This window comes from Lagopus muta, chromosome 2, assembly GCF_023343835.1.
Source record: "Lagopus muta isolate bLagMut1 chromosome 2, bLagMut1 primary, whole genome shotgun sequence".
NCBI classification, from domain to species: domain Eukaryota; kingdom Metazoa; phylum Chordata; class Aves; order Galliformes; family Phasianidae; genus Lagopus; species Lagopus muta.
Genome location: NC_064434.1, coordinates 916,556 through 942,215, shown reverse-complemented (window position 1 = coordinate 942,215; position 25,660 = coordinate 916,556). Strand labels below are relative to the sequence as shown.

Genomic DNA, 25,660 nt, shown 5'->3' with positions numbered 1-25,660 from the left:
AAGCTGGACAGCTAGTTGTCTTTATTTCACAAATAGAGCTGTCTTTTCTTTCCTGTTAAATAAATAATTCCTGATGTTCTGTCTGTTCTCGAGGGAGGTGATGAACGTTTTGCTGTTCTGGATTGTAAGACGTAGGACTGATCTCATGGCAGGATTGTTGCTATGGAGATGGAAATGGCAGTAAATTATTTACTTGCTCTCATTTCTGGTGACTGTTTCTATGTGTTTGGTATGCTATTTTATTATTTTTAAGGTAAGCCACGGTCAGTTGATGTTTCCCAAAATTGTTCACAGTGTTTTAGAAGTGAAGTGTGAATGCAATGGATAAGCATCTCTTAAATTGCTTTGATGCCATAATTAAACGTTGCAGTGGTGGTTACATTTACATCTCCTTTTTTCCTTAGTTAGTAATATGCAAACTATTTCCACGCAGGTAGAGGAAGGCTGGTGGAGCGGAACACTGAACGGCAAGTCGGGGTTGTTTCCTTCTAACTTTGTGAAAGAGCTGGAATTGGCAGATGACGGAGAAACACAGGATGCTCTGGATGATGCAGGTGGCGTTCTGTTCTGTCCTAAACCCTTAGCAAAGTAGTTTTAAACCTCAGGTGTAATTTGGAGCATTGTGGTTGTACAACCTTCTATTTGACTCTAAGAATAAAGTCTTTTTGAGGTACTGTCTGAGAAATACAAAAATGGACACTGGATCGGTGCTTGATCTGATGGTAAGGCGGGTGGAAATCGAGCTGTTCCCCTGTGGCTCTATAGCTGAGGTGGAAGCAGACTGTCTGCAGCTGTCACTTGGTCTGTTGCCTTGAAACTCTACTTCAGAGGTGTTATGTTCTGAGGCATTATGGAAATGGCATGCCTGCAAATATTAGTTTGAGGAGTGTGAGTAAATGCTGTCCCTTGTATCTGAAAGTTGGAACAAAACTGTGAATACTTCTGTTATCTACCAGCAAACAATTTCAAACAGCTTTAATCTGATTTAAATGTTGAACATGTTGTAATAGTACCTTAATATCATTAAGCTATTTAAATAAATTCACAAAGAGATTGTTTGGGTTATTTGTTAGTACTTGTTTTGAGCAATAGCAAAGCTGCTCTTGGTTCCTGGAGAGACATCAGTCTCTAGAAGTGCATCAGTTTGCTCTGCTGTGGCTGTTGAAACACAGCAATCTTTGAGGTCATCAATAATCTTTATTGATTCTAGCAGCTATAGCTGTGCTGTACGTTCACAAAAATTAACAGAACAGATAACAGACTATGGAACATTGATTATAGTTGAAACGGCAAGAAATATTAATGGGCTAACAAGTTGGTTGTCAGAATACTCAGTATAACATTGGCATCATTTCAAATGGACTTACGTTCAATGTACAGCTGGAACAGAACGTGAGGGATTACAGCTGTAGGAAACTGTTTACAAGAGCAATTCACACAGCTGTTCCTCTTCTGTTTTTCCCTCTGAAGAGCAAAGATATTTTCAGCTTTTAAAACAACTATTTTTTCCTTTTTTTTTTTTTTTTTTACTTTCTTTCCCTATCAGAGCCTGTTTTCAGTGGTCCTACCTCACCTGTGGCCTCTCCTGGGAATGAAAATGAGCCTGGATCTGGACCAGCACAGCCAAAGAAAATTCGAGGTGTTGGGTTTGGAGATATCTTTAAAGAAGGCTCAGTTAAGCTTAAGACAAGATTATCCAGTAATGAATCAGAGGATAAAAAGCAAGATAAGGTTTGTAGTGCTTCATAGTCTTTTTTGGGGTTTCCTGTATTTAAAAAAGGAGGAAAAAAAACCCAAAACCTGACATCTGGAGAACAAATATTGTGTTGGTGTTGTCTGTCATAAATTCATCAGTATTGTTCAATAATCAGACTGTAATCCTCTGAGGGGTACCGTGGAAAAGGAAAGAGTAGAGTCTTACCTATAAAACAATGCAAAAACCCCCAACTTCTGTGAGTTATATCAGAGAATCCCAGCATGGCCTGGGCTGCAAAGGCCCACAGCGCTCCTCCAGTCCCAACCCCCTGCTGTGTGCAGGTCGCCAACCAGCAGCCCAGGCTGCCCAGAGCCACATCCAGCCTGGCCTTGAATAGCCACTATGGAGGCAAAAAGTTCTATTCAAATGTTTGACATTAAAAAGCAAAGCAAAACCAAAAAAGCAGAGAGGGAAGATCAAACTTTCAAAGCCTGGTGGTTTAAGACATAATAGGTGTTCCAACACATCTGGCAGGACAAGGGGAAATGGTTTGGAGTTGAGGGAGGGCAGATGGAGGTTGGATGTCAGGGGAAGTTGTGTGCTGTGAGAGTGGTGAGGTGCTGGAACAGCTGCCCAGAGAGGCTGTGATGCCCCGTCCATCCCTGGAGGTGTTCAAGGCCAGGTTGGATGGGGCCCTGGGCAGCCTGGGCTGCTGTGAAATGGGGAGGTTGGTGGCCCTGCATGGCACAGGGGGGTTGGAGCTTCGTGATCCTTGAGGTCCCTTCCAACCCAGGCCATTCTGTGATCTACAGCAGGCTCTGGTAATTCTTTTCTCTTTAACTGACTTTGTATGTAGTCTGGGCTGCTGAGTTTCTTCAAGAGATATCGTGTTGTGGTTTTCCTTCAGTGTTGTGGTGGATGTTGAGAGACAGTACTGGGTATGGTGCATTGCTACTAGCAGAAGTGTCCTGCAGTGAATGCTGCCAGATTTTTGGCTTCATTGATGTTGCCATAAGCTGAGTGCATGTGTGACAAGCACTTTTTAACAATTTTGCATCCTCTTTCACTTGCTTTTCCCCTTTTTTGAGTATGTGGTGAAAGGGGTACTTCTCCACACCTAACAGTGCTGAGGAGGCACTACGCACATCACATTATATACTTAAGTTCAGTTCTGTTGTGATGAACCCTACAGAGTGCTTACCCCTATAAGCACAGCACAGTGCCTATAGCTGCATAGTGTACACAGAGAACTTTTATTCTCTGGGTTTTTGCTTTTGATGTTTGAGGTAACGCAGTATTGCAGTTTTTATTCAAGTGATCGATTCAAGAAAGCTTTTAAAACCTCTGTAAAAATTCATATTATCTGTGTTATGACTATTAATGCTGCTTTTGGAAAAGGCAGTCCTGACTGATTTGCTTTCTTCTGCTTGCCCAGAAATAACTGCAGTGCTGCAGGGCAGGGAGTGAAAGGAGGGCAGGCAGAGAGGAGGGACAGGCACCTCTAATATGTTTGGCCTTTCTGCCCCACACCTTCTTGGTAGCAGTGCTACAAGAGATACTCATCCAACTGTAACACTGTGTGCATCCTCTTTTCTTCTGGGTTTAGTGAAATCCTGAGGTGGTTCAGAAAACTGAAGTTACCAATGTGCTGTTTGTGCTCTGGGGGTTGCAAGGCCCGAGGGAAGGCACATGAGTCTGCATTCCCTTCAGGCTTTGTCTGCTCAAATAGGAATCCATGGGAGTTGCTCCACCTTTGTGTGAATGCTGTCAGAATTTCAGATCATTACTCTCAATTTGCATGGACTGTTCATGATTGCTTTTTGAAAGGCAACTTTCCCTACTTTGTAGCTTATAGCTTGGGAGTGGGAGATCTTACCTAAAATACACATTCAATTGGTAAGAAATCTGCTAAGCTGTTTTGGACCATGTTATTTGACTACATGAACGCTGAAATGCACTGGTGCTTTATTTTGTTCTTTGCCTTGTGTTGTTATGGGCTGTTTCTCAGAAGATGGGAAATGAAGTGAGAAAGCAGTTTCTCATAACTTAGAGGCAATAAAATAAACAGTTGAGTTTTGCATTTAATATTCCACTTAAGCTCGTTGCCAAAGTCATCCCGAAGGCAGATGTGCCTGGAGGAGAGCATGAGGAGCCCCGCAGAGGTAGTTCTCACAGAGGCTTTGCGAAAATGGATGGTTTCTTCAGATTTCTGCTCAACTCACTTTGGATTTCAATGGAGGGGGACTGGATGGGTGTTCTCCATCCTTAAGACAGCAAGGGAAAAAAGGCAGTCAGGAAACTGTAGAGCAGAGAAGGCTTTTTTCCAGGACTGCTCAGCACAGGCAGACTGAGCGCTCTGAGCACTTTGGATGTTTGTGCCTTTCAGTTAGCTTCAGCATCCTGCATGGGTTTGGGTTATTTATACCCTGTCTGCCTAAACTTCCTCTCACGCTTCTAATTGCATCTCATTTTGGAAAGAGGGAAGTTAGGGAAGATTCCATACTGGACTTGTTTAATGTCATAGGTGGGTTATTTTAGTGCTTCCTTTATGGAGTGAAGTAAATTGCGTGAGCGCTCTCCAAACGTCCCAGATGGCCATAGATAGCTTATTGTATGGCATGTCAGGGCGTCCAGCACACAGCCATCAGCTGTGTTTGAGGAGAGGAACTCTGGTCTCTCTGGCAGTGGTAAGTCTGCAAAGCTTAATTGCAAGTAGCAAGGCATAGATAGGGTAAGTAAAGGCAGTGGGATTTTTCACATTGGTAACACCACTAGGGTTGCTCAGGTTTGCACTGACTGTAGGATATTCTGTTTGTGGCTCTTATGGCTATGAAAAAATGAATGCAATTGAAGCTGAGTCTTCCCAACAGCTCAGCGTATGTCATGCAGACTGGAACAATTACTTTGGCTCGATCTTTACTCTGAGACTTCATACCCAAGCATCTTGTGATGCAGGAGAGAATGTCTGTTGGATGGATATCTACTACATGGGGTTGTGTTCTGTGAACCACTGAGAGCGAAGGGAAGTTAGGGCAGACTTGCATGTGCTCTTATATCTGTGGCAATAGTTTCAAAACAAATAAACTCTTCAGCTGAGGTGGTGGGTGGCTACTGAAGATTCCTGCTGTATCCCAGTGTCAAGTAGATACGGTCAGTGAGTTGCTGTCAGCAGAGCTGTTAAAGGACCACTTCTGTTCTGGGCCAGAAGAGGCAGTTTCAGTAGTAGAACAGCAACATTTGGGAAGATTGAAATACCAGTGCAGAAGTATATATGGCAATATAGCTTCCAGTTCAAAAGCTATGCTTTTCAAACCCTACTGCTATACACAAACCCTTACTGCAGTTACTGTTATGGCTAGTGCATTAAGTACTTAATGGAGAATCTCGGTGAATGTTTTGGAGGTGATAATTCACACCATCTCAGCTTATAATGAGCTTCTGTTAACAAGGTTCTCTTTGGTTCCTACAGCCATCACCTAACCATCCTCCTGGCTCAAAGCTCGCTCATTTTCCTCGCGTAGCAAAAATGGAGAACTCGTCAGAGGCACCGAAGTCAGAAGCTGAAGGCAAACCAAAAGGTGAGGCGAAGGGAAGCACAGCTGTTATGTGGTGGCTTTATGTGGAGGAAGTATTTGGATTTCAAACCAGATTATTTTGCTCTCCTGTTCAAAATCTCGTAGTTCTGTGTGTCTTTTTTTGCGTGTCACGTTCTTTGCCTTGGAGGAGTTACACAAATGTGGACGTGTCTGAAGGAGTTTTTGCTCACATTTGGGCAGAAAATTAATTGAAAACATTTGCAAGGAAGAAAACAAGGCCAGGGTTTTCAGTTGGCATTCATTTGCTGTGTTACCATACTTGAACTGGCTTTCATTTTGCCTAGCTCTAAGCAGCCAGCTGGGATGCTGGAGAACTATTGCTGTGTGAGCAGGCCCTAAACTTGGTTTCTGGCCCAGGTCACAGGAATGGCTGTAGGGGTAGGGCTTACAGTGCAGTTGCTGGTTCGTGTGCTCTCATAGATGTATGCTGAGTTTCTTGCATCAGAAAACATAATATTTACGTTCTGTTGAAATCTGTTCTCCAGATAGTCCAGTTCCTTTGGATTTCTGTTTATAACAATAATAACAAAAGTTGCTTCTAAGAATTGATGCCTTCACTGAACAACCACATTGCATAGTTTATGTCCAGAGGGATGCTTCTTTTTTTTTTTTTTTTTTTTTTTTTTTTTCAGCCAACACAAAGCCTCTTCTGGGAGTGTCAGCCCCAAAGAGAAAGCTGACTTCAGTTAGGACAAGGGGAATGGTTTTAAAGTGAGACAGGGGAGGTTTGGGTTGGAGATGAGGAGGAAGTTTTTCCCCCCGAGGGTGGTGAGGCACTGGCACAGGTTGCCCAAGGAGGCTGTGGATGCCCCATCCCTGCAGGCATTGGAGGCCAGGCTGGATGTGGCTCTGGGCAGCCTGGGCTGCTGGTTGGCGACCTGCACACAGCAGGGGTTGGGACTGGAGGAGCGCTGTGGGCCTTTGCAACCCAGGCCATGCTGGGATTCTGTGATTCTATGCAGTGTGTGGATGGCTCATTCTGCCTGCTTCCAAATAAAGATGGTTTTTCAACTTCTGTATTGGAATTTCAAGTATATTTTTATGCAGAAATCAGTTATTTTGGTGAAAGTGAGTTATTGTACAGGGAGTACGTAATTAGCAGAATTAAACAAACAACAGGTCATTGGCTTTTTGCCCGCAGTTGGGGGTTGTGTAATCAGGCGGAACAGCACTTGGATTGGCAGAGATGTTAGTAAGAGCCCTGCCTTATCTGTATCTCTAGCAGTGTGCAAAGTGCCTGGCTGTGTGAGCCGGCCATGGCTTTCTGTGCTGGATGGCATGCTGGGCATTGCTGTTTGGTGGAGTGGGGTCAGAGCAGTTAGCTGTTAAGTTTTGTTGTTGCAGAACGTCTATCAAAATAAGTTTGTGTGTGATGTGTTGACTCTCATGCTGTGAGAGTGGTGAGGTGCTGGAACAGCTGCCCAGAGAGGCTGTGATGCCCCGTCCATCCCTGGAGGTGTTCAAGGCCAGGTTGGATGGGGCCCTGGGCAGCCTGGGCTGCTGTGAAATGGGGAGGTTGGTGGCCCTGCATGGCACAGGGGGGTTGGAGCTTCGTGATCCTTGAGGCCCCTTCCAACCCAAACTATTCTGTGATTCTTTGCTAAGATTCTACTCCCCATAGAAGTAAGCGCTCCTGAAAGGTGAAGTGTGGTAGTTATAAATGTTGCAGGAGAACATTAGTAGATAACATCTATAGATAATGTCTTGTAACCTTTGAAAGAAAGCTTGGTGTTCTTTCTTCGTGTTTCTATTTTAATACAGACCAAGGTACAATTACGTGATCCTCACTTTTGAGAGAGTTAAAAATAACCTGTGTTTAACAGCTAAACAGGGAGCTCTCAAAATGTTTAAACTGCTGTGCCTTATTTCAGTGAGCCTCTGCTATTTCTGGGAAGCCTGTTGTGGCCTCTGAGGCAAATATGTGAAAAAGCATTTTGTTTAAAAAATATGATAGGAATCACTGTTTGTTCCCCCCCCATCCCCACTGTGTTTGAGTCCAACATCTGGGATTGCTGCTGCTGTACACTTAGTCCTCAGTCATTGGAAATTAAGAGGGAGTCCAAAGTTCAGATTCATTAGTTTGTAATAATGAAATGTAATGCAAAAAGTGCTTTGCAATTCAAACTTCTACGTTACTATATTTTGGCTTCCTTGTGTTATTTTTATTCTAGCATAGGAAAGGAAAACAAATCTTCTGTCTGTTTGAACTGAAATAGTTTTCTCTACTTTAGGTGGGTGCATTATTGTAGTGTATCAAATGGGAAGAAAGGAGTCATTCTTCCTCCTAATGCCAGAGGGGCTGTGACTGTCAGAGCTGGTTGTTCAGATGAGCTCTGGTTTCTGGTGGTTACAGCCAAGCAGTCCCTTGTTTTGACTGCAGAGCTTCAGCAAATGCACTGCTGGGGTATCTGAAATATCTGCAATTGGGCTCACTATAAGGCAATGGAATGTATTTAATTAGGCTTGCAGATATTGAATTTATGATAATTTTGAGGTTATAAGGGATTACAGGCTGTGTATATGCTGCTCATAGGTACTACAGCAGAACAATGTTTTTGTTTGAAGCAGCAGAATTGGGTGTGTGTATATGTGTGTATGTGTGTGTGTGTATATATATACATGTGTATATATATATATATATATGTATACACACATATACATATATATATATAAACCAGTGAAGACAGAATGTATTGCATAGTCTATGATGTTACAACTTTGAGTAGTCTATTGTGAATGAAAAGGGCTTTACCTGTCAGTGAAGACCTACCTCCCTTACATTCTGCTATGATCTTGTTTTCCTCCTGTCTTGAATGACAGAGTGAATAGTGCTGGATGGCTGCTGTAGAAGAGTGATTACAGTATGAATATTGAGCTCTGCTTTCAAACAGCAGAGTGAGCTTTAGGACTTTGGTCCCCATGCTATGCGATGTCATGATGTGCTGCTTTGTTTCAGCCAAGGAGTATTGCAGGACAATATTTCCCCATGAAGGTGTAAATGATGAACTGAGTTTTAAAGAAGGAGAGATTATTCAAATTATCAGTAAGGTAAGATGTTCAGTTTCCTGTAACCACTTACTGCTTTTGTAAGTTTTATACTGAAGTAAAGTATGTTGAGTAAAGTGTGTGACAGGGGAGTATTGTTGGGCTTGGTAAAATATTTGAGTAGCTTTATGTATTAATGCACATTGTTCTGTTAGGGACCAACCAAAGCCTCCATCCACTAAGATCATACAGTGGATTTCCATGCTACAGTTCTTTTTTTTGTTATTGTTTTTCTTCTATCTTAACTTGCCTATTTTTTCCTCAGAAGGGCAGCTTTGCTTACTTTCTGCCTTTCAGACCAATAAGCCTGATCATTCACATCAGAATTTCTTTTATTTAGTAGAACTGTGTGCAGTTCCAACCTCACAGAGTATTTACTGAACAAGTTTCCAGTCAAGGAAGACGAGAACATTGACTGCTGTGCGTTGGATCGTAGCTGGTTTTGTTCTCTTCTTCCACTTGCTGATCTTGTCTTCCCTTGAATGAAGTTACAGTACCAGTGTTTAGAAAACCAAGTGGCCAAATCTAGTCGGATCTGAGCTGTTTCCCCTGGCTGAGGTAGCATAGCATTCTTCTGCTGAATGCAGTATTTTGAAAAAGGAGTTCCAGGAACAGACTTTCACTCTCTCTGTTCTGGGAAAAAAATAAAAAGGAAATATTAATTGAAATAATCTGCTGTTTGTTTTAGGACACTGGAGAGCCAGGCTGGTGGAGAGGAGAACTCAATGGTAAAGAAGGAGTCTTCCCTGATAATTTTGCTGTTCAAATACAAGAATTTGATAAAGACTTCCCTGTAAGTTCCTGTGTCTTTCATTTAGTAAAACAAAAACGTATCAGCAAGGGTTATGAGACTCCACAGCACATTGTGCTCTTGAAAATACTGATACAAATGTTCAGTTTTTAACTGAAGAAGATTATCGAAGAAGAAAGATCTAAAGGTTCAACTTGTCTTAAATATTTAATAGAAAGATGCTCATATAGATCTCACATAGAGAAAGGTACAGTGCTGATACTGTGCTGACACGTGTAGCCAATGGCTGAATTAAACTAACAGGTCTGAAGGGAGATGAGCAGCCTGTTCTCTTTCATTTGTAGTCTTGTAAGTGTGCTTGCAAAGAGCTGAAAGACTCATGTACACCCATGCAGGATAGGGTGAATTTGGCTCCATATGAGACCATCTAAATGTCCACGTCTGTGTGTCAGCTGAAAAGGGCTTCAGAACATGGAAATGAGTGTTGTTGGGTCTGGGACTTGAGACATTGACAGCACATGGCTCGATTTCACTCAGCAGGTCAGGTTAGGAAATAGTGCTTCTATGAGGTAGTGGTGAGGGGCTGGAATGGGCTGCCCAGGGAGGTGGTGCAGTCACCACCCCCAGAGCTGTTCACAGAATGCTCAGATGTTGTACTGAGGTACGTGGTTTGGTGGGAAATATTGAGGGAGGTGGACAGTTGCACTTGGATGATCTTGGAGGCCTTTTCCAACCTTGGTAATTCTGTGATTCTATGATTTTTGTCAGTTGATGGAAAGTGAAGAGTGGCAGCCCTGTAAAATTGGGTAACATTCAGTGTGAAATATCAAGTGTGGCACCTTGATATTTAAATCTATTCTGCAGCTGAAGTGCAGCTCTAAGACTCGAAGAAACCCTGTGTTTTGTTCCTGTTCTGGTAACTTGTTGGCTGGGAGATATCAGATGAATACTCAAGTTCTCTCTTTGTTTCCTGTCTGCACATTGATTGCCTCCTTTGTGAAGTGCTTTGAAATGAGCTCATAAATAAGCTAGATGTTAGATTATGCAAAACAAAAAGCAAATGTGTCTGTCACTGATAGAGAATATCTGTTTTATTTACTTCTTTTACAGAAGCCAAAGAAACCTCCACCTCCAGTGAAAACTCCAGGTCTGTATGATGTGCATGCTGGTAGGTGCCTGTGTAAAAGTAGTAGTAGAGGAAGTAGTAAAATGCAAAAACTGTACATGACTTCAGAAGAGAATTCAGAAGTAGCTTTGTATTTCCCAGTGCTGAAGCTGCCCTAGTTACACTTTGAGGTTACTGTATGCCTTACATATTTTATTGCTGCTATGTATTGCTGCTGTATATTCTTCCAAATTATGATGGAGCCTACTTGGGAAACAGTGTAATAGGAGCCTACAGTTGAGTAAGACTAAATGAGTGTTATACATGGTATTATCCTCCTTGCAAAGGAGAAAGAATATAAACACAAATTCATGTATGTTGTATTTTTAGTTAGTGACTAAGATAATTAAAGCTCTTTGAGAAATGCCTTTGCTTTGGTTTTATGTGCAGCACCCAAGCCTGAATTGCCCACTGGAGAGAAGAAATTCCCTTTGAGGTCTGAAGAAAAAGGTGAGAGAAGTTTTTGTGGTAGGTGTTAAACTTCTTTAGTTTAGCTGCGCCATGCAACAGGCGTTGTTTGGAATTGTGCAGCTTCCAGCTAACAATACAGTCTAATTTGATCTTAATACCATCTCATGGTGTAGCCATGTTTGTGAAGCTACGGAATTGCCTTTTCAGTGATCAGAGGAAGAAACTTGCTTTATTAAATGTGTCCTCCTTGTTATTGCATAGCTCCCTGAAAGATCATCAAATCCCAGCACGGCCTGGGTTGCAAAGGCCCACAGCGCTCCTCCAGCCCCAACCCCTGCTGTGTGCAGGTCGCCAACCAGCAGCCCAGGCTGCCCAGAGCCACATCCAGCCTGGCCTTGAATGCCTGCAGGGATGGGGCATCCACAGCCTCCTTGGGCAAAGGATGTTGTCATCCATCACCTTCCCCTTCAGTGACTCCCATCCATAACCTGAACATAAGAACTGCCCACAGTTATGTGGGGGACATTAATTCAAAAGGTCGAGGTCGCTCATGAGTCCAGAAATCAGACAGTTCTGCTCTATAAATGTCAATCCTACCTGCTTCGTTATACGTGCCATTGATTAGTCATCCTGACCTTCCATGGGGAAGTTTTGTGCTATGAGAATGGTGAGGTGCTGGAACAGCTGCCCAGAGAGGCTGTGATGCCCCGTCCATCCCTGGAGGTGTTCAAGGCCAGGTTGGATGGGGCCCTGGGCAGCCTGGGCTGCTGTGAAATGGGGAGGTTGGTGGCCCTGCATGGCACAGGGGGGTTGGAGCTTCGTGATCCTTGAGGTCCCTTCCAGCCCAAACCATGCTATGATTCTATGATTCCGCAGAACAGTTTTCCTGCAGCATTTCTTCCATCACAGAAAAGGGCTGTTCTGTACCACACTTTGTTTTTCAGCAGCTGTCACATTCCGGAGCATTTTTGATGTGATGTATTTTTTCCATAATCCACCAATAAAGTTGAACTCAACTATGTAAAGGTTTTACACATTACAAACAGAACCAGAGAAACTAAACTTATGTCAGTTTAAAGGAACAACCAAGTGACCACCATTTGTAGCATCGTTAAATTCAGTTCCAGGCTGGATGTGGCTCTGGGCAGCCTGGGCTGCTGGTTGGCGACCTGCACACAGCAGGGGTTGGGACTGGAGGAGCTGTGGGCCTTTGCAACCCAGGCCATGCTGGCATTCTGTGGATGAGCAGTCAGGAATACAATTTGGTGATGGCATTTCTCTGCCCTATTCGTGAACTCACATGTTCTTATCCATAAGCATAATTGTTAAATTTTTCCTTAGCTATACTGTAGGTGAAATAGAGGTGGTTGATCACCAACACCAGCTGCCACTGAGCGTTAAGAATTTGGATCTTGTAGGAAGCTCGGGAGGGCAGGAGTTACCCCATGAACAGCGTGTTGTACATAGGGCAGGGAGCACCACCACGTGGCAAAGGCGTGCACTGCCCTGCTACCTCAGGGCTTTTGGATGTAATGCATTTACTGATGTACAGGCTCACCTTTAAAGTACTGTAATCTTTCACTGTGACCTACTGGGAGTTTTTCAAACTGCCAATGCCAGGTGCATGCCTGACTGAGCTTTGCACGGAGAGCAGAAAGTATCCCTCAGCCTGTGTGTAGGGATCGTGTCAGTTGAATAGTCTTCATTTTTCCATGACTCTCATGAGTTTTGTGTGTCTCACTGGTGACAGGACGAGGGGAAATGGCCTCAAGAGGTGCCAGGGGAGGTTGAGGTTGGATGTCAGGAAAGACTTCTGTACAGAAAGGGCTGCTAAGCACTGCCATGGGCTGCCCAGGGAGGTGGTGGAGTCCCCATCCCTGGCTGTGTTTCAAACCGTTTGGATGTGGTGCTCAGGGCCATGATTTAGCGGAGGGCTGGTAGAGTTGGGCTGGGATGGTTGGGCTGCGGTTGGATTCCATCATCTTTAAGGTCTTTTCCAACCTGATCCTATCATTCCATGATAAGGTATCACTTCAGACACTTGCATATCTGTTTTTTCACTACTACCTGAACCTGGGATTGTTTCTGACAGCAGTTGCTTTGTGAGTGATTAGCATTGAAGGAATCCTAGACAATACAACTTTTAATGTTTTGGTGACTTAATTTGTCAGATGAAAAAGGAGCTTTGGATCAGAAGCCTTTGAAGCCACATGCTCCTCAAGTACCACCCAAGAAACCATTTCCTCCAAGCAAGTCTAACAGCTTACTGAGAGCGGGGATTCTGCAACTAAAACGTCCAGAAAAGCCTGTTTTGCCATCATCCGTATCCAAGTCAGTATAACTTTATTTGTGTTTAATGTATTTTGTATGGCAGTGTGCCACAGGATGAAGAAGTTGTGATTATAGTAGTAATGCAGTATAAAATAATTACTGGATGTTAAGAAAAATGTTATTGTGTTAGGAAAAAATGATTAGAGCCCAAAGTGCGATGTTTCAGCACTTCAGCATAAAGTAGAAGAAAAAGAGGTCAGCCCCATGCTGTGCAGAAGGTGCTCAGAGTTCTCCATGGGGAAGAAAGCTGTTAGTATGGAGACTGCAGGTTGTTCTCGGGTTGTTCTGAGGTTTGTCTTGAGTATTGTCACTTGACTCACTGGGCAGTTACCCAGGGGACATAACAGCAAGCAATTGCTCACTCTTAGCTCCAGTTCTCTGAATTTTCTTTCTCCTGAGTTTGAAATGATAATTCACAGAGCTCCAAGAACTTTGCATCAATACAGTCCTTCTCCATCCCCACCCCCTGCTGCAGTTCCCCCCTTTCTGCCTCCAGCCAAGTTGTAGCCAGGTTCTTACCTACCAGTGCAGGTACGTTGTCACTTGACATCTTGGGATGCTTCCCAAGTGGAAATTTTGTCGTCTCTACCCATACTGATTAAGGATGGAAAAAGGAGTCTGTATGCATTTAAAACAGTTGTAGTAAACTGTAGTCCTCTAATAATTGCCAACATCACATTTTAGGGATTTTTGAGTATGTTAAAGGTCTGAAACTTGACGTTGCTTCAGGGAGGTGAATGTGGTATTGCTTTTTCTGCTGCAATGTAATTTTCAAATAAAAAAAAAGTCTGGAACAAGTGTTAAAGAAAGGGAGATGCTGAGGTTGGCATCTAGTCCGTTTGTGTCCTTTGCTTTTATAGCATGGCATAAATGGTGGCAAGACCTGCAAAGGGGGAGGATCACCTCTTCTTTCTTTAATTCCTTGGCTAGGCGTCCAAAGGATACATGGTAGAAGAGCCACATGTGCAGGACACAGGTCCTGTGTGCAGAAGGAAAGAACTTCTTGGCAGCTTTCTTCTTTGAAGGAGAATTTTGGTGTGAGGGAATCTGAGTGTTTGAATCTGAGTATTTCATGAGAGATTACTGAAGGTGTTATTCAGCTTGCTTGTTTCCTGTAGCACTGAGGTGTGATATTTTAGGTTGAAGTGCAAAAATAGGCCCTGTAGTAAACACACTAAAAGTTTTCAATAATTTTCAAGGGGATTGTGCATGTCTGACAACTCTACGAGAGCTGGAACAGATCACGAACTGGCTTTTATCGTAGTAGAATTGCTTTCTGTAAGACTTTATTTTAAGCAAAGGATTTAAAAAGTGGTGAAATCTGACATATATTCTTATTCTTGGCATGTTACAAACTATGGAATGTCATGTCTAGCTGTTGTCACTTTTCTATTTACAGATCTAATGGAGAAGTTGTTCATCTTCGACCAAAATCTGAAATCGAGCCAGTAGCAAAACCAAAGTTGGACTCTGAACAGTTACCAGTGAGACCAAAATCAGTAGAGGTAGATTCACTTGTGGTAAAGAGCTCTCGAGAATCAGGTAAGAAAGCCATAAGAAGTTCTTCTGGGTCTTCCTGCTTGGACTGTGTTGTTTTACAGCCTTAGAATTAGGTCTTGGATTTATTCAAAATGGCTCAGAGTGCAATTATGCCCCTTCTGTTGAAAATGTATTTGTAGAGTAGTGCAGGCAGCTCATGTTACGAGTTAGAAAGCAAGGAACAGGTTTCATAGGGTATTTGGAGGCATAAGCTCTGTTACAGTGATGATAGGGAGGGAAGAACACAGGTATCAGCTTATTCTTCCAATTGGAAAGCATGGTTTTTTTGCTATCACTTTTATCTTGCATTTTGTTTGTTCTGCTCTTGCATTTCAGGTAACTTTTGCATTTCTATCTAACTTGCCTATTTCCAGTAGTGCCATTAACTTTTGCATTTTGTGGTTAAGTTGGCAGCTCCTGTGGGTTATGATTTTCTTTTCCTCAGGTGTAACAATCCTGATATCTTTAATAACCAGAATGGCAAGGCAGCAGCTGTCAGACTAGGTATGTGTATATCATAGAATCCTAGGATGGCTGGGGTTGAAAAGGACCACAGTGACCATCCAGTTTCAACCCCCTGCTATGTGCAGGGCCGCCAACCACCAGACCAGGCTATGCATGAAAGCTCATTTCAGACAGATATGAAAACAAAACAGAACACACAACTATTCGTTCCTATTTGCTCCTATTTGCTGATGTAAGATTTTTACAGGCTCAAATAGAAATTTTAGATTTTGGTATCCAAATTGATGGGGAAAAATAAAAACAAAGCATCCACTGGCTGCCAGAACGTGCTCTGGAATTTGCAGCTTGATATGGATTGGCTCTTGCTCCTAACAATCTGAGATGTCTAAATCACAACAGGTTGATCACTGTGTGGATTACTGGAGGGGATGTTAAAGGCTTTACCATGACTGACCCACAGCAGCTAACAGGGCTGCAGGCCGGAGGCGTTCGAAGCCAAAGGTGCTGCAGCGCTGGCAAAGCAAGAAGCTGCTATTTGAGGAGAGTCCCCTGTTGTGTCCAAGTGCCCCTGTTTAGAATTATCTGCACCTCCTGATGTTGTTTTCCTATGTTTTTTAACAAAGAGTCCAAGCTTCAGCTAGCAGAACGTGAAGCACCTCGTGCTCTGTGCGCGTGCTGCTGTGTGCACACCCAGTGCAGCAGCTGCTGCTGTATGATGCTCTGAGGACACCAGGCCCTTTCATATTGTTTAATCTTACAAGAACTAAAAATCTTAAGCTAATTAAAATACTGAGAAAACCAAACCGTATGTCTGGGGTGGGCACTTCTGGATGTTCTTACAGATGCTGACATTACCAGCACTATTTTTTTTTGGAAGTGATGAGTTTCTTGTAAACCAATTTATTTATGAGGTTCAGCAAATTGGTTTGACCCTTAAGTGTGGAAAGTTCAGTCACTTCCAATTTACCTTTAATTGAGCTGAGGGTGGAGCTGTGAATGCTGTGTATATACAGGGGGGTGGAGGAAAAAACCAAAAAACTGCAGGCAAAAAATCAGGCCCTCAGCCATCAGATAAGGAAGGACAGGCAGAAGCATTCAGAAACATTGGTCGTGTTGGAATTCCTTCTCCTGAAGCTTGGTTTGAAGAGTTGCATAAGCGTTTCTGTGTTGGGTTGGAATTAAGTACCACCAAAGCTGTAATGCACTTTGCTGAACGTTTAAAGCGGTTCTGTTTCTTCTAGAAATGTTTCTTTTTTCCTGCTTTGTAAAATAATTTTTTTGTTGGGAATCTTTTTCTAGACATTCCTCTCCTTGACTTTTCTTTCCAGATTTTGTTTCCTATCCTGTTTGCCATGTTTCCCTTCTTACGTGTCAGGATCTTACCCTACCCTCCTCCATTTTGGTAAGATAACAATCTATAAGGAAATCCAAATGCTTGATGCCATGCACGTAGCCTCTTCTTAACTTCATAAGCATAATTTTCAGTTGCAGTTATTTGGGTTTCAATTTAAAATGCTTTTTTTTTTTTTTGTTTATTTGAATGCTTCTTTTCCTTAGCTGTGCAACGAGAAGTTAAGGCTGCTCTTTGGTTAGGAACTCATACAGGAAAGATAAAGACAAATGACCTCTCCTTAGTCCAGCTGCTGGTAAGCTGGGTGTAGGATCTGCAGTGAAATGTGTGCAATATCTGTAGCACTTAGGGCTGTGTAGATTGAATGGCATTTACCTTCACATACACACAAATAACTGTGCAGTGTTTGGGCACTGAATTCTCTAGTGTTGGCTATTTATTATTGTGAGTCTTGCAAGGTAGCTGTGACAGAAGTTACGTATTGGGATGCTCACTTATAGCAATACCTCATTACTGCTCAGCTGCAAATTTAAATATGATAAAATGTACCTCTGTCCCCTGAATTCCTGGGCTGCAGTCAATGCAATGTGAGTGACAGGAGTCGGTGCTGCCACATTTTTCCACTCTGTAGATTAATGTCAGGTCTTCTGAAAGATCAGATACATCTCAGTTGCAGTGTGGGTTTTGCATCCCAGCATGATGGGCTGTATGAACCCCTTTGGCTTTGCTTCCTTTTGGGAAGGCTTTTTAATCAAGCTGATGGGAATACATTACAGCTTTCACAAATTGTATCACAGCCTCTCACCTAACTGCATCTCTTCCAGTTCCTGGCAGTTCTACAGAGTAGGGACCCAGGTTGAGCCTGCAGAAGAGATGCTTCTAACAGTGTGCCCTACGTAACTGTTAAAGGCTCACTTATCTTTCCTGTGGGAAAGGTGTCCTCTCTCAGCCTTAAAACAACTCCTGGATTGCAGTTATTTCCAGATGTGGTGTGTCATCTTTTGGCACTGTGCTGGAATTCCCTGCACTGATTGCACACAGGCTGTACGAAAATATTTCTACTGATTGATAAATCACTGCATCCACTGAAGTGGGGGCATAAATTATGAGATTGTGGTGTGTTTCACCAGTATCCCTATTGGTTTCAGCAAAGTCAAGATGTGTCCCAACACACCTGGAAAAGTTAAGTACTAATAAAAAGCAATTAGAAAGAACACAGCCACACACTCACCCACGTGCAGCTCCTCTGGCCGCAGTGTGCTGGTGGGTTTTAGTGGTGAGCAGCTGCCCAGCACACCAGCTTCTAGTGGAAGGAGCTGCTGAAGGAGGAGGAGACCCCTGGGTTCTGTTTCATCCCTTTGGCTGTTTTGAATCCTACCCTGCTGCAGCCTCAAATTGCATCTGTGTGAATTGCTGTGGTGGTTTTTTCTTCTGGAAACACAACATTCTGCATAAGTTTGTTACTGATACTTTGCTCACGGAGACAGGGCTGCTCTTGCAGACGTCGTAGTAATTCCATGTTACATTCTTACTGCCAAATGGATTATTACTACAGAAGATCATTTACAAATGATTGAAATGGGAGGAAAATGTGTGTGTGTGTATATATATTTTTTCCTCTCTTCCTGTTACCTTTTCATAGAACACCTAACCCAAACAAGTCCTGCTCCACGTTAAGCTTAATGAAGTTTGAGTGAAATCAGTAGGATGTGCTGCTAGGTAATTTTTGCTCGATTTCTAACAAGCAGAGTGCTTTATTGGCACGGACTGTGAGCAAGAGAAGTGCCTTAAGAGTCAGTTCTCCCTCCCCCCCTGCTCCATCAGCCCCTTGCATCATCACTCCTCTGTTTCTTCCTACTTTGTTGTTCTTCCCTGCTTTTCTAAAAATTGCAGGCATGGTGACCATGGGTAATCAGGTCACCCACCACCACCTTCATGTTCTCTGCAGTAGAACTGACTGGCAGCACAGTGGGCTGGCAGCTGGTACTGCTACAAATGCTTCCATTCAGAAGGCAGTGGATGATGAAGTGGGAAGTCCAGATATATCTGGAAGATGGGAATGTTTTAAGGACTTAAAAGATAATGAGACACAGTAGTAGATGTTAGTTAAGCCACTCATTCAAAGGCTTAGATTCCTACAGCTATAAATTAGCTTTGATAATGCAAGTAGAACTTTGTATTAATGATTTCATGTCAGCTGAACACCGAAGTGGCCTGAGTGGTCCAGCCCAGTATTCTTATGGCCTTTTTCTTGTTTGACCTCTTGCTAAAGCTTGAGAACAGTTGAGAAAATAGGGCTGTTGTAGCTTCTGCTAGATAGATTGGGATGCCACGTGAAAACAACAGGTTGCAAAACAAAACAGAAAACCCAGCAACACTTGGAAGCACCTCTGCTGCACATAGTAGTGCTGTGTGACATATTAGTTAAGCATTGAGAGGCCCTAGAACAAGCTTGCTGAATTTGTGCTGTAAAATCATGTCTTACATCCACTCTTAAATAAAAAGCCTGTCTCAATGGATGCCTGTTGGCAGGTAAGGATTGACTGACTGTTGTGGAGACTCAGTAAGAAGCCCAGTTGTTAACTAGGAGAATTACAAATGTTCTGTGTTTGTGTAGATATTTCTCACAGTCGTATCTCCCTGCCAGATGTAAAGAATTTCTATTGGTAAGGGTTGTAAGGGGACTGGTGGGGGGAGGAAAGCAAGGTTTCATGTAAGAGAGGTTACTGAGAGCTGAAGTGTGGAGAGTGTAATCAGTGAAAGGTCTGTGTGCCTTAATGAAGTATGAAACGAGGTTCTAAACTCCAGGTTTTATCACTGACTTGGGGCCACGTGGTTTCTGCCAAGTACTGCATACAAGAAACTCCACTGTACAGCCATGTTTGCAGAACGTGACCTTACAGAAAGGTTTGTGTCTTGCTGACACACTCACATGAGCCTCTGGATCTACTGTGTTGCTTTTATTTCTGACTCAGTTGCTAAATGGGAGTTTTTGTGCTTTCATGCTTAGTGGGCAATAAGAAAACAGGCTGTTTGCAAGGATTGGAGAGTGCATCTCCCAAAATGATTGGGTTTTTTTTATCATCATCTCAGAGAACAGTAAAAACTGCATTGTTCTCCAAACACACCAGCTCTGTTTCATGGTGCTGTGTTACTGCAGCACTGCTTCAATTAGAGCTTGAATTTAAGTGCTAGACGAATCAATCCTTAGTTTTTCAAGGGGGAGAATGACTTCTCTGATATGCCAAAGTCACGTAGTCGTGTTACACAGTGTGTTGGGTGTGCTGAGAATCTCTGAAGCAATAAGGACTCATTATTTACGTGTTTAGTTTTTGTCTCGTGGAAAAATAACGTTAAAAAGGAGCGTGGCAAAACCTTCTGCTCTTGATGGCCTCTGTTCTGTTATCCTTCCCTAGATCTGCTAAGCTTTGATGATGTAATAGCTACCTCAGACAACCTGTCGCATCCCACCGCCAGTCGGCCCAAGATGCCCGGCCGCAGGCTGCCCACGCGCTTCCACTGCGGCAGTGCTGTGAGTATCCTTTGCCCGAGGAGGCTGTGGATGCCCCATCCCTGCAGGCATTCAAGGCCAGGCTGGATGTGGCTCTGGGCAGCCTGGGCTGCTGGTTGGCGACCTGCACACAGCAGGGGTTGGAACTGATGAGCATTGTGCTCCTTTGCAACCCAGGCCGTTCTGTGATTCTGTGATGGCGTGCATTTGTTCCAGAAGTGAACTCGGAGCTGCAGGGATCAGTCCTACCAGCTGTTTGCAAATGTACCTGAGAAGAACAGCACAGCTGTGTTGCTCTTTCCAGACCCTTCCTGTTCTGTAGGGTACTGCCAGGTCTCCCAGCAGCACTGGTGGTGCACTGAAGACACAGGATTTAGCTCCACAAGGCCTTAGCTTAATGTTATGTTGAAAATGTTGTCAACTGTTAAAGCACAAGGTTGTTAGAGAGAGAAATCGAAGTGGAGTTCTTGATTCTTACATCATTTTACAGATGTATTCAGATAAAGACATACACTATATATATATAGTGATCTGTTTCATAGTTCAGTCACGTCAGCTACCACGTGCTTAACATTAACTGCCTGCTAATGGCTTTGTGCAGTGGAAGTACCTACAGATTGCTCAGAGCACCAAGGACTCACTCTGCTGAGCGCTGCAGAGAAGCTTGCAAACCCTGCCCAAAGTTTGTTGTGTTTAAATGCAGATCAGTGAGCACTGTGGGGAAGGAAAGTTCTGAGCAAGGAAAAAACCCACAGCAGTCTAGCAATACAAACTTGGTATCAATGGCTTTTTTAGAAACGTGGGCTTTTTCTTTCTTTTTTCCTTTCCTCCTTATTCTGAAAATGTTCTGAATTGTTGATTTTCCAGGCGAGTCAAAATGACAGTCCAGAAAAAAATTTGAAGGTGCAGAAGGAAGAAGAAGAAAGTGCCAAACCAAAGCCAGTTGAAATGAGAAAGGTGAGACACCATGGAGCCAGAGCCGTGCCGAGCAGCTGGCTGCTGTTTCTCTTGCTTGTGTTACCAGGTCAGGCTGATGCAACCCATCACAGCACAGAGTCCAGAACTGGATGATCTTTAAGGTCTCTTCCCAACCAAGTCATTCTGTAATTCTAAATACAGGTGGTAAATTGTGTCTGTACAGCTGACTGCTGTAGCTCCCATAGCAGTACAACCTGTACGCTGTAAGTAGGTAGTTAGAAAGTTTGCATTGCTTAGCTTGCTACTGATTTATTTTTTCAGCCTTCTGTGATGAGTTCATCAGTTCCATCTTCATCTCAGAGACCAAGTTCTGTCATCCTCAACTTTTTTCCTGGAGAAACCCAACCTAAAGTTGAAACGGATAATTCACAGGCTTCTGTGGAAGAGCTCAGGGCTCAGATTCATGATCTGATGAATTTAGTGGATGCACTGAGAAAAGAACACGGGTGAGTATTTCCCTTCCCAACCTACAAATGATTACATCTGTTAACGTCTTCTAAGTGTCTTTAATGCCAAACTGTAATTCTGTCTTTAGTTTTAGAACACAGACATTTGTTCTGGACCTGTTTAAGTGATGATTTGTGCTATAAGTAACCCAGCTGTTAGAGTTTTGAACAGGCTGTGAAACATCTGGGCTGGTTAGCCTCCAAAACAGACCAGTCCATGATGAGTGCAGGAGCTTAATGAGTTAATTTGTTCAGAGATGTAGTGATTGTTCTTATCTGAATCCAGTTATGAAACAAAGCATTCCATGAGTTTTCTGCTCTAAACAATTTCTCTTCTACGTGGAGAAGTTGCCAGGTTAGTTTGAATTCATCTCTCCAGACAGAGTAACTGTAGGAATGTTTCTGAAATAGCCCACTGAAAATCCTGACTCAAAGTCAGGGATGGAGCTGCTGGAAGCTCCTGGTGCAGCAGATTGGAACCCCTGGGCATGAGTGGGTCTGCAGTTGTATGTGTTTGGTTTGTAAGATGGAGCATCAGACTTGTGTGAATCCCTCTTGTGAAATGGAAACAAGGCCTGTGCTTCCCCCTCCTCTAACTTTGCTTTCTGTTACTTCATAAATTATTAGGAGAGAACTGGAAAAACTAAAGAAGGATTTGGAAGAAGAAAAGCTGATGCGAAGTAATCTGGAGGTAATGTGAGCAATTCAAAGGAAGAACAAAAGATTTAGGAGCATATATACCTTGCTCAGGAGTTTGATTGCGGAGGATGGTCTTAAAGGACCCTCTCAACATTTCCTGCAGTGATTTGCTGGGGTGTAACTGCAGGAATGCCTCACAGGACAGGTAGATCTGTGCAGGAGATTCACAGTTCCTCTTAGGTCAGCTCTTTTTGTTTGGGAAGTAATCACCTTTAACTGTTTGTGTGTTGGAATATCAGGTGAGTGCTGCTAGATTCTGCACTGTGCTGGAGATGTGTCACAGTGGGACGTGTTCCAAGAGAGACCATACAGAGTTTGGATGAATTTAAGATATGTATCATCAAAAGAGAAATAGGAAAACGTCAGCTTTCCTAAATTCTTGATGGTCCGTCTAGAGAAAGCCAAAAAGAATAGAATGCATGTGAAAAACTTCCCTCTGAGCATCACCCACCTCAGATTCTTGATGAAAGCAAGCTGCATTATGGTATCATGTTATTAACTTAATAGGATGAGCTCGTTATAGAAAAATACTTTGGTCTGATACAAATAGGCATTATCTTTGTGAAATAGCACTTCTTATTGACTTAAAGCTGCTTTCACATCTGGAGGAGAAATTCTGGCAAGTTCTCTTGAATGCATCTCTGAAGCTGCCTGGAGTATGCGCTGGGTGTGAAGAGGAAGCGAGCTGCTTGTTTCTCCTAAATCCATTTGAAGAAATAAAGGTTAAAACCAGCATGCTGTCCTGTATGAAGGCTGTTCTAGGAAGCCAGCCTGGTCCAGTGCATCATTACACAGAGACACACTGAGAGACTTCACCCTTCAGCTTTGTTACTGTGCCGTTCAGACTGAGTCGATCTGCCTCTGTGTACCAGAAGTGCAGGCAAATCTCTAATGGTTGTAAATTCCTGCTCATTAAGCAGCCTGGTAGCATAGCAGCAGCCACAAATATTGAGCTGTCAGGGCTTCTGTGTTACGATTTCATTTACTTAAAGCTCTTTGAGGCTGGTGAAAGCTGTGTAGACTTCAGATTGCTGTGGCTCTAACGCTGACTTTTCTTTCCAAACTGTCTGTTTTCCAGCTTGAAATAGAAAAACTGAAGAAAGCAGTGATGTCTACATGATGCGCCCATGGACTGGATGTCTTCAACTTGCCAGGAATGCAAAGCTGAACACGAGTAGAACTGACTCCCTTATTTCTCATTATGGATGCTGGAGTTCTACAGTCTTAAGGAAATATAGTGCAACAAAGGAATATAGTCTTTTATTCAGAGATAAAAAACAGAAGAGAAAAATGGTGTAATTTTCTTGCCAATATAAAAGAGGCCTTATTTCTTACTGTGCTGGAATTGCAGACCTTTATTTTTTTGGTTTGCTTGACAATACTACTGAATCTGTATAAAGAGGAGAGGGAATTCTTAATAGATTTTTATTGAATATCTGTAGCTTAATTTTTAAAGAGATCTATGCTATAAATAGGGTGATCTATCTTCACAAGTAATCTGTACAATAGTCCCTTGGGAGGGACGGGATAGCTGCATGGGAATTGGAGTCACTGTTTTCCCCCCGCGTGCGAAAGGGAACAGATGCTGTTTGTGTATCGCAGTGCTGGCGGCCTCACGCGGCGTTGTGCTGTGCGCCTCTGCTGTTTGTCAGCTGGGCCACGAGGCACGAGTTCCTCCAAGCCACGGCTGGGGGGCAGCCCTGTGCTGAGAAGGGCCGAGCGCAGCGCAGCGCTTCAGCGGAACGTTTTGTCACTTGCACTATTGGATTAAAAAGGGATTTGGGACTGAGTCACAAAGGCGCACCGAAATGAACTCTTCGAGGTCACGAGAGGAAGAGATGCAGAAAGGAGGCTGGGATCTGCTCTGAACCGAACCCGTTGTGCCTCAAGTACTGCAGCACGCGACGTGGGAGGTAAACCTGCGCTCACAGGGTCTGTGCTTTGCGTATCTGAACTGATGTCATCAGTCTTTCCAGTGGCTGAATATGCATTGTGATCTGTTTTTACAGTACTCGATTTTTGTTTATAATATGGCTCAAAATAAATCACTTGAACTTTGATACTCTCAAAAGGTCTCAATATTTATGTGTTTATGCCATAGACCTTCCCAGTACATTGTGACCCTCTAAATTTAATCACATCTGTCCTTAGTGAGTGGTCGGAGCAGCTGCTGTGACAGCACCGTGCTGGTGTCCACAAAGCAGCTTTCGCTTTTTGCATGGACAAAAGCTGTAGTCTTGTTGATTGCCATTATCTCTAAGTGCAGGGCTCAGCACAGTGCACCAGGACGATAAAGCAGTGGTGTGTGGTTGTGGGACACGATTGGACCGATTGCTCTGTTCACTTGATAAAGGGTTAAAACAGCTGTATAATTAAAAAAGCCCACTGCACTCCTCCTGTTAGTGATGGGTAACAGCCTTCCCCTCCTTTCACGTGGCAGAATTTACGTGACAAAGACATCATGTTAGTTTGGCAACTTTAACAATAAGAGAAATAAGTTTCTATTCGCGTGAATAGTCATAAATGTAGTAACTATTTCTTATGTCACTGATAATGTGGAAGTGCTGATTCTTGAGAACATGCTCTTTCCACAGCTGCATAAAATCACAGAATCCCAGAATGGCCTGGGTTGCAAAGGCCCACAGCGCTCCTCCAGTCCCAACCCCTGCTGTGTGCAGGTCGCCAACCAGCAGCCCAGGCTGCCCAGAGCCACATCCAGCCTGGCCTTGAATGCCTGCAGGGATGGGGCATCCACAACATCAAACTTCCATCAACATCCATTAACACCAAACATGCAAACACCCATACGTCGATTGGAGTGGCTGACTGGCATTCCTCATTGGATTTGTGAATATGCTGTGCAGGTATTTAGGTAATGTGTACAGGCACACTGCTGATTAGCTGACTCAGTATCAGTGCTTTTAACTGTCAGTTGCTTAGAGGCATCACCAATGGAGACTCGGGGCAATCTGTGTGCTGATGCACTGCATGCAGCAGCCGTGCTGTTTGTCAGACACTGAGCTCTTCCCTGCAGCTCGGACCTGTGGGACAGATGATGGAGAACAGGAATTGTGCTGAATGGAAGAGTGGGCTTTGTCGTATGAGCTCCTCACTGTGACTGCAGAATGAGGCAGACCTGGTATTGGATTGCTCCACAAGTGTGTGTGTGTGGTGTGTGGGACAGAAACGGGACAGGGCGATCAGTGACGATCACAAATGAAAGATGTTTATTATTGAATGGTCTTTGTTCACTGTAGCAATAAATGACCCAAGTGCAATGACTTGATTTAATAAAGCCCTCTTGTAAAAGTTGCTGCTGGGAGTGTGTTTAGCCTTGAGGAAGTTGCCCTAATGTATGTCTGTATTGTCTTCAGCTCCTGTTATGTACTGGAGAGGAGGGCCTTGCTTTGAAGACACAGAACAGCTCCCTAAGAGCAGTGTGCTTCTCTGACCTGTTCTGCTGTGCTGTAAAATGATGCATGCTCCCCAAACAGCCAATAAAATGAGTTCAACCTGTTGACACGTCTGCTCACTTCGTGGTCAGAAACGTTTCCTGTGCCATTAGAGATGCTCTGTGGGAGGAGGCTGGGGGGAAAGGTGCATTGCTATTCATACAGCACCCAGCAGACATTGCCACTGGGATTCATTTGCCAGGTTATTCTGGCTCTGGATATTC

General features: G+C 43.4%; 1 protein-coding gene across 2 annotated transcripts in view; it reads left to right on the top strand.

Annotated features, from left to right (window-relative positions):
• Nucleotides 1-25,402, top strand: part of LOC125688827 (CD2 associated protein) — a 65,975-nt gene extending 40,573 nt beyond the window's left edge. Inside the window, exons 5-18 of one of the 2 annotated variants that reach the window (XM_048935335.1) lie at nucleotides 434-554; nucleotides 1,547-1,731; nucleotides 5,166-5,274; nucleotides 8,249-8,340; nucleotides 9,026-9,130; nucleotides 10,199-10,235; nucleotides 10,644-10,703; nucleotides 12,836-12,995; nucleotides 14,395-14,537; nucleotides 19,767-19,882; nucleotides 20,729-20,818; nucleotides 21,101-21,285; nucleotides 21,913-21,976; nucleotides 23,063-25,399. In XM_048935335.1, coding sequence (XP_048791292.1) covers nucleotides 434-554; nucleotides 1,547-1,731; nucleotides 5,166-5,274; nucleotides 8,249-8,340; nucleotides 9,026-9,130; nucleotides 10,199-10,235; nucleotides 10,644-10,703; nucleotides 12,836-12,995; nucleotides 14,395-14,537; nucleotides 19,767-19,882; nucleotides 20,729-20,818; nucleotides 21,101-21,285; nucleotides 21,913-21,976; nucleotides 23,063-23,104 — 1,509 coding nt within the window. In that variant the 3' untranslated portion in view covers nucleotides 23,105-25,399. Of the gene's footprint in view, nucleotides 1-433; nucleotides 555-1,546; nucleotides 1,732-5,165; nucleotides 5,275-8,248; nucleotides 8,341-9,025; nucleotides 9,131-10,198; nucleotides 10,236-10,643; nucleotides 10,704-12,835; nucleotides 12,996-14,394; nucleotides 14,538-19,766; nucleotides 19,883-20,728; nucleotides 20,819-21,100; nucleotides 21,286-21,912; nucleotides 21,977-23,062 lie in introns of both variants that reach the window. The other variant, XM_048935336.1, reaches the window with a different exon arrangement.
• The last annotated feature ends 258 nt before the right edge of the window (nucleotides 25,403-25,660 follow it).